The sequence below is a fragment of the Rhagoletis pomonella genome, unplaced genomic scaffold (assembly GCF_013731165.1).
Source record: "Rhagoletis pomonella isolate Grant_MI unplaced genomic scaffold, Rhpom_1.0 Rhpom_scaffold_02397, whole genome shotgun sequence".
NCBI classification, from domain to species: Eukaryota; Metazoa; Arthropoda; class Insecta; order Diptera; family Tephritidae; genus Rhagoletis; species Rhagoletis pomonella.
The window spans coordinates 1-9,302 of record NW_023460951.1 but is presented as its reverse complement, the minus strand read 5'-3'; the positions used below and the strand labels follow the sequence as shown (position 1 = coordinate 9,302).

The 9,302-nt window shown below is 38.2% G+C and overlaps 1 protein-coding gene across 1 annotated transcript; it reads right to left on the bottom strand.

The window, feature by feature from the left end:
- Window positions 1–1,649: 1,649 nt before the first annotated feature.
- On the bottom strand, window positions 1,650–2,102 carry LOC118753379 (protein nemuri-like). The gene has a single exon (XM_036488254.1). The coding sequence runs from the start codon at window positions 2,100–2,102 to the stop codon at window positions 1,650–1,652; it is 453 nt and encodes a 150-aa protein (XP_036344147.1).
- Between the last annotated feature and the right edge of the window lie 7,200 nt (window positions 2,103–9,302).

Here is a 9,302-nt window from a genome sequence, read left to right as displayed (position 1 = left end):
CGTATTTCTGCCATGAGCGGTTTTGGGGGTAAGTGAAAAGTTGTTTGGCAGGGCTTAGCTTCACAGACCGGTGGTGATTCCTCCCTGCGGCTAAGTGGTTAGAGGAGAACACTACCACTTCGCAGGATCTGGATTCGATCCCTAGTCCGAGTAACATCTAAATTGGAACAAAATATGTCCTGTTGCCCCTCGTCCCTAAAGTGGTGTCGATTTGTCTCTCTGGCTGAGTGGTTACAGCTACGCACTACCACCTCGCAGGAATCCGAGCGTCTTTGCCCTCGGCAGGCAATGAAAAACTTCTTATCAAATCCATTTTCCGTTTAGAGGCGGCGTAAAACTGTAGGTCGCTCCTATTGTGTAAATACATCAATACGCACACCCCAATTTGTAGGAGGAGCTTGACCAAACTCTTAACAAAATGAAGAGAGTGGCCAACGACAAGTTGAGGATGTCAGTTAGGTAATCTACTTCCACCGGACCTACATACATATGTATGTGTATGAATAGTCTGTTGAGACCAATGGATTTGGTATCTTTTGCCTACCCAATGGCCAGTCGAATTTCATTGCTGGAGAATGTAGAAGACGCACTGGGTTTTGGTAGGTTGTGCAGCCTTCGGACCACTCGACATTAAGCCTTATCCAACGAAGGATGCAGGATGTTAACCGCCGGCTAAAATACCTCTCTGTTCGAAGAAACATGTGATTTAAAAATTTACATCCCGTTGCGTTAGGTTGTATAAAACTTCATGTCTGACCGAAGCTCATTTAATAAAAAAATAGACAATTCTGCCTTGATAGAGCTCAATCGTTATAAATCTACGTACTTAGGATTTTCAGTATCCTATTAAAGGAAATTATAAAAGGTCATTTTCTACTTTTTAAACTTAGTTACCTTACATATCTACCTCAGCGAAAACCCGGACTCTCTCTTCTTTCAGGACTGGATTAATATGCCACTAGACCCGTTGCTGCATCGGGAAATCGGAGCCCTAGTCGCGAAGCGGGTGTTTCGTAGCTACTCAGCCTTATCTGGTTACAGAAGACAAGTATCGGTTTAGGTAAATGATCCTCTAGACAAAACTAGTCGATAGAAGCATCAACCGTCTGCTAGAGCTGCGAAGGTATACAGCAGGTGCAATCACATCCATTAAATTATCTAATACTTTGATAACCCCTGGTGCGGATAATCCATTTAAGAAATGTGGAGATCTGCTGAGAAAACACGGAGCCCTCTGTGCTTTCCCGAAGTAAGCTTACCACGCAGTGAAAACCGTCTGTTAAGATTATTCCCGATAGACATATTACTTCATCAACATGATGACCTGCATTGTGGTAAACGAGTGAGGCCACCTCACCGATCAGGGAAAATCCGGAGGACTTTGTGATGGTACAATAGACCATTCTAAGCTTGAATTAAATGATACATACATATGGGGAGACTGAGCAAGAGCAATGGAAGAAGCCCCATTAACCGAAACACCGAAAAGATAAAAAAAAGCACTGAGTAGTTACAAATTTCCGAACTAAATTTTCGCTGAACTCTAAAGAAATGAGACAAGAGATCTTCTGTTGAAAATACTTATTAGTTCTTTATTATTTCTTATGCAATTATTAATGTTCGTTTTGAAATTCACTCCAGATCGCCCTTTAACCTCTTTGACGTCTTCTTCTGCCACCACGACGACGTCTGCCACCTCGGCGACTCCTGCGGCGTCTGCCACCGCGACGCCTTCGTCTTCCACCGCGTCTGCGACGACGTCGGCGACCACGAGTGCCATCATCAGAGTCATCATAATCACCATCATCGCCATCGCTATTGTCATCAATATCACCATCATCTGTATCGGGTTGTAGGGTGCCACCCTTTAGCACTGTTTCTAGGTTAGATTGTATGCCATTTGGATTCTGAAGCCCATTATTGTTCGCCGCCGATTGAGCTCCATTTTCTAAATTTTTGTTGTTGCTATATAATGCAATCTGCGCTTGTTCTTCTTGTTGTTCTTCATCACGACGTGGATTCTGCCTTTTGCCTAGTGTGCTCTGGGTGAAGAAGCACAGAACTGCTAATAGCACAATTAAAATGCTAAGATTTCGGGACATTTCGTTGGCACTTACAATTAGTTGTTGAACCAACGAAACATAGAAGACAATTGATGTATCAAATGCGTTTTGGTATGACTTTTATAATGCTGCTCGATAGAGGTTTGGTGCTAACGCATAAATTGATTAGTAAACTATTTGGTGTCATTGCAGCTGCGTACATTTTTGTGTCTGCTTTTCGAAAATTATTCAGCTGTGCTAACGGGACCTAATTACTATTCGAGTAAAAGAGTAAATGCGGAAAAATACATACAAAGTAAATATTTACATACTTAAGTATTTGGAATCGGTTTTCATTAATGCTTTTTTTTGTGTTTTCCACAACGGTAATTTTGAGTAAATACATAATTGATATTCAGACTTTTTGGTACTGTTTATTATTAAAATTTACCGTTAAAGACGATTTGAATGAATGAAAAATAAATAATTGTCGAATCATTTCCTTAAGAAAATGTTCTTATATTTACAAAGTTTTAGCAAATGGCTTTTTTCCACATTTTGGTTAAAAACTTCAAATTTAAAGTACGGTAATACTTCAGTTTTTGATCTCCATATGCCCTTCATTAATATTAGGATCCTGGAGAAAAAAAACTGTATTAAATTAGACGCATGTGCTCGTGAGAAACTCAAATCCATCAAAAGCGCTCTGGTGAGACCCTTCAAGTTAAAGAGAATCATCTGGGAATCGTTAATTAGACACATTAGAATTGAATGACAACAGCTGGACCACAGTGATATTAACCGTAATTATTTATCGATTCAGCAAATAACCTAATAGGGAGTGAAGTTATGGTTATATGAAGGAAACCAGACCTTCATATCTTAAAGGGATATAGGAACAAAATACAGCCTTTTAAACAAACAGCATGAGTGACACTGAGAAATGATGGAAAGGTATCGAGAACTGAGATAAGGACCAACGGATAAATCCTTCATTCAACCAAATCATACCGATCCATCAAGCTTCTATACTTTCTAATAAAAGCAATAGAAATGATCGTAGACAGCGATAAGATATGGTTTTCTTACGATAAATAATTTGCATAGAAAACCATATGCCAAACCACCAGGAAGGCCAACCGTCCACGCCCCCAGAGTTTTACGATAAACATTTAAACTTCCGTGTAGATTAAGTAGGTGGCCGTAGGTTGCATCCTGGATGTGGAGAATATATTTGATAATACAGAAAAGTCTCTGAAAGACAATTGCATCCAGTGCAAAGGATATTTAAATCTATATTGCAAGTGTCCTTAAATCCAGGGACCAGTGCAGTAGATGAGAAAGAGTTAGTTAACTGGCAACGAAAGAATGCCTACAATCATAAGAAAACTAGCATAGTTACTTTCCCCTGAAAAAGGGAATAACTGCTTGATAAACTTGTCTAAAAAGTTAAATGTATGGCAAGCTCCCACACTTAATAAAGACCTCTACTCGCTGACCTTAACATAAAATTTGGATGTAGAAAGTCATTTCAAAATCTTTCCTCTCCTTAGGCCAAGCTCAGCAATCTACAAATACTTGCCCTCGTGGGAATTACTAATAGAATAAGAGCCCCACCTATCGCGGCTATCGGGGTTCATCTAATTCAACATATTTGCTAGTACCTTCTCAGCATAAAGTTAACAAGAAAGAGGCTTTGCCATGTCTCCAAGATTGATAGAAGTTAACTATCAGCCTTATTCTGTATCACGAACGATATGCAACACGAACGATTCGACTGCAGAGGAATGCTTCAAAAATTAGTCCGGCGGCATCATTTTAGCCGGTTTAAACGCAACCGAGACCATTGCAACGTAATGTATGAAAAGCAAGACGAAGACGACCGATAGAGTGTAAAACCGCAATCTGAGAAGTTGTCGTCTGCAGACGAATCGTTCGTTTTGCCTATCGTTCGTGATACAGAATAAGGCCCTATGTCTCTCAGTATGTGGTTCATCCCATTGAACTTTGTCTGACAGCAGGTCGATGCTGTTCGCACTGAAATCCCACGAGCTTATCCCAAAGTTAAAGCGGGATTGTTTTCAACTTTTAATAATCACCGCATCCAGAAAGCGCACTTGCTTCATTACCGATATCCGGTAGAGTTATGAGCATATATTCCACCAGGAAGGGAACTGGAAGGGTACTAAAAGCTCCAAAACGCTTCATGGCTCTGGAATCAAGCTCCATTGGGTGTTGGTTGGTGGGTTAAATTGACGAATTTGGCTGGGTGTAATCTGAATATCTAGATTAAGAAAAAAAAACTCAGAAAGTAACTAACAGGCTAAATCTTTCATACCATCAACATGAATAACCAATCCATTCCTTCTTCTTACAAGGTACGATGGAAGAAGACTTTCTTGCTGGATTATAAAGCTCTGTTTAGTGCAGGGGATGACACGAAGAATAGGAAGTATCAACGCAAATTAGGTGCAAGTGTGAAGCCTTTATTAGGTCAATACTTGCTTAACAAGGATATATCACGGGCACTTAAACTATTTTTTAGGCAAATGATTCATTCTCTAGATGGTATTTTTTTTTTTAGAAATGGAGACTAATTAATGGCGAAATCGATAGTTTTGAAATTTTCGTCAACAAGGTTTGATGGTTGTCACCATTGATTAATTTGAATATTCAAATCTTAGCTGAATAAATGTACCTAAAAACTTGAAATCCAACCGAGCTGATGCCAAGAATTATTTAGAAAATTCTTACTTCTAAAAGCCTAGGCCAAAAAAATGGATCTACATACAAACATATGTAGTGTATTTCAAAACGAATTAGAAAGTCAGAACTTTGTTGCGGAACTTCAGTGAGGGTTCCGCAAAGACCTGGAGCAAATAAAGGTGATCAATCTTCACTTTCGGAAATGGAGAGTACACGAAAACTGTTAGTGAAACTCAGAACCGACGTTGCGAGGCTTATAACACAGCCACATAAAAAAAGTGAATTTGAATCCCGTTTTGCTCCATCAAGTCAGAGTCAGAGTTCCTATTCTCAAAAACGTGCCTTTTATATATTATCAGCCATGTTTTTGAAAGTATACTACTTGAAACACATTGAATACCACGATCCACGGGCCACAGCTGAAAATTGTTTATCTGCATTATCTAAAGGCTTTGTCGATGATGACATACATTTTTTTAACGCATCGGTCACAACGGTGATAAGGACGAACCTTACCTGTCGCCAAAAAAAAAAGGAATAGAACAAATCTGGCTACAACCACGATCGCGGTGTAGCTCTGTCGCTACTAAAATAATTATCTACATAAGAGTACGTGTGAAGATCATGCCCATCGTTTTCAATGCATAAGAGCTATTCGTTCAGGGGGTGATTTATAATTTTTTTGAGTTGATCAAAAACTAAATATACAAAAAAAAACTAAAAGTTAATTCTATATTGAATGCTGTTGGAAAAAATTACTTAAAAGGACTGCAACTAGTCTACTGTGAGCTCCTACAAGTTCTAGGCTACAACAAGAAATGTACATAAGGGTCTTCCGATCCTTCCTTCAGACATTGTATCACATTTTTAAACCATGGTATGAAACAAAAACTTCGGAACCCTTCGGTATGTTTGGGTATCTTATTTTATTCGGGACTTTTCTGGGGAAAGCTTATCATTTGGCAGTTAATTGAATTGTTTATTAAATTGTAATTGAAAAGTTTATGAGTTTGAGGATGGTGAGTGTTTCCCTCCTACAACAGTGCATACATTAGGGTGGTCCTTAAAAATATTAACATCATGGGGCACCCTATTATTTTGTTCTACTTACAAAATAAAGACATCCACGAAAAAAAAATAATAATAATTTGGGGTAGCTACCAGAGTGGGAAAAAGTTTATATTTTTTATATCGCAAAAATTCACTAAATTTGAGCCTTAACCAGCTATACCTGAGCGATTTTATAAATTTATGTAGATAAGTTTCAATAAAATTTAACAAATTTTAGCGATTGGGAAAAAATTTTAATTTTTTATACCCTGCTAGCGCCCACTAAAAATTTGTTGTAGGGTTCGCCCCGTACAAAATGTAGATGTCGGTATTTTAAGAAGTTTTTATAAAGTTTTTTTATTTTTTCTAGACACTGAACCATTTGCTTTCCTTAACCTCTTCTTCCTCCACGTCTACGTTTCGACATTCTACGTTTGCGCTTTGGATAGACGCGTTGCACTCGCTGCCTGCGTTTTGGCCGTCCAGCACGACGTCTACGTGCGCGTGCGCCATCATCATCGTTCATGGCATCGGACAACGATCGATTTCCTGTAGTTGTGTAGTACGGCACCGGGAATGGTGTGGGCACATAGGTTGGCGTATAGTAGATAATCGGCGAAGTTGTTGGTGAAGTGTACGAAAGCGTTGGTGAAGTGACTGGCGATATTGTGATAGTCGATGTTGGCGATGTATTGCCGGTATTGCAATTGCCTAAGATTTGGCATAATTTTGATGAAAGTAAGCTGCCACCCAATCCATTAATGGCAGGTAGTGAAGTAGCCAAAATAACAAAGAAAATATGTAATAACATTTTTGAAAGTTGACTTCAGACTTCGAGGTTCACAGTTTGTTGCATGACTCGCAACTAATGCACTTGTGTAACACTTCTACTGTTTTTATAGTGAAAATTTCTAGCAGAAAAAAGCTTACGCATTTGTTTAAACAAATTGTTTGCATGAAAATTGGAGCACCGATCGATTACTAGGCTGTGGATTTTGGGAATAATCTTTAAGATAAATTAATTGATGAAGCATTGTGTGTACACTAGCGTGGTCCAAAAATGCAAGTGAACGAGTAAAGTCGGAATTTTAAAACTCTCACCCACTACGTTCTATACCGAAAAAAACTTAACCTTTCTTTAATTTGAAATAAAAAATATATTTAGGGGACCCATTTGAGGTTTTTAGGGATCCTATAAAAAATGGCTAATAATAGAAAATGATTAAATAAACAATGGGGTATTGTTATTGCAAGACTTCTGCAGATAAACCGAAGTTTTGCGATTGAAAAATATTGAGTTTCAAGAATCTTATACCATATCTATGAAGAGTAGTTTTTTCCCCTTATAAAATATATGGAAAACTTTAAGCGCTTTCAGTGACCTCTAAATATTTTTTGATTTCAAAATTAAAAAATAGGGGTTTCATTTTTTCGGCATAGAACAATCTTATTGAGAGCATTAAAATTCGGATTTTACGTTTTTGTACCGCCCTAGTGTGTACACATATATACATGTGTTTGCTTTCTAACGCAGCATACATTTATATTTGCACAAATGCAGTTTCTTTAAATTTGTATATGGAAATTATAGTCGGTTATGTGTTTTGCTTAAAAATTACTTGTAAAGAAATATACTGCTCCACCAGTAGAAATTTTAATTAATTTCTACTTATAATTTTTGAAATGTGTAAACTCGAAATTAGAAAAGTATCTACATTAGTATCGCGAAATCTTACTGAGGTTCACCGCACAATCAAGACTTCTAAGACAGCTTACTACGGGCTAGGATTCTATGTGTTTGAGAATAGCGAAGAAACCTACTATCTTCAAAAGGGCATCGGCAAACAGCGGGGAAATAAGGAGGTATACAAGTGAGCGAGGAAATGGTCCATGGAAGAACATCGGAAACCAAACGCCTCTAAAATTCTGGCTCACACAAGATGAAGAGAAGGATATATAATAGCAGCTATTTATAGAAGGCTTAGGCGAAAAATAGAGTGCGAGCGAAAACGAAGATGAACATGTCATGTATGTGGCCAATTGCAAGGAATTTGTTTTCATCTTTGCTTCTATTCGGTTTTTAACCTAAGAGTGGAACTCCTCACCAACATTTTCAGGTATACAGCGCTTTCAAGATTTTCAGCGAGTATCTGATTAATCCTGAACTGAACTCCGGAAAAGCGCTGCATATCTGAAAAGCCTGGCGTGAAATGCAACTCTAACTTATCTGGAAACACACAAAGTCCAACGCGCGATGAATGAAAAAAAAAACAGGATTCTTGGGCCTTTCTAAATCTAACATACAGCTAGATTTGTAATCTATTTCAATCAGCGAGGAGAAGACAGTAGAGACAAGGCATTTAAGTGGCGATCTTCCGAAAGCCAAATAGTGACATAGGAGATGTTCTTGTGTGTCGTTGAAGTTTTGTCACTCTGTGGCAGTCTTATTTTTGTGATGTTTGTTCTGCTAGGTCAAGATGTTTACGCTTCCCGTAGGTATTTCATCTTCGATGTCACTGTCATGTTATGGGTTTAGATATCCAGTGTTATTTCCAGTGGGGAGTTTACCCTGATGTGAAAATGATTCAATGTCAAAGATTCTACCAGCTAGATCATAATCTGTTAATCCAGGAGTCTTAAATCTCATCTTGAGTAAGGTCTTGTTGATTAGAAATGCCTATACCAACGGAAAAGAAAGTTTCGATGCCAAAGTTGGTCCGGAATAATTTAAAAAAATCTCACAGGCAGTACTTATATATCTCGAACACCTCAGCAGTTAACACAGTGGGCCTTATACATAAAAAGTGAGCTTAAGCAATTTTTGGACTGGCGAAGTGAGCTCAAGCTCAAACATTTTTACTGAAAATCGAGCCGGAGCTTAAGCTCACTTTTTATGCATAAGGCCCAGTATCTCTCTTTTACCGGCAGGACCTGGAAACTTGAATGAATTGAACGATCTTAAAGCTCGCTCTAGTCTAGTTGCTGTAGTGAGGTATTCACCAATCTCGATACCCACATTGTATGCCATAATTGAACTTTCTTTCGGTTCAGTGAATCTAGGAAAGTGGACTCCTATGAGAACTTTCAGAATTTCCTTGCTGTCCTTAATCCATACGCAATTTTCGTTCCATATCAGAAGTGGTATTATAGACCACTTAGCAAGAATTTTCCACATTTTAGAAATTTTTCTTATTGTCTCTACAGAAGTCCTTCCAGGAATATCTTTTAGTACTCTCTTTAACAACATCTTCAGAGTTGGCCTGTATTTATAGTTTAAAGAGATTCCTAAACTCTCTTTTAGATCTTCCAAATTCCTTGTTCCACCATGCAGGTTTAGATTTTCGTCTAGGCCTCGAAGATTTATAGCATTTATGGTAAGTCAACAATGTCTTGGAAGCTTACTCAATGTCCTCTCTAAGGCTGATTTCAGCGATTCCTTTTTGAGATGGTTTCTCAAAAATTTTTGTGCCTGAGATTTCTGAAAAGTTTGTTGCTAGGTAACTA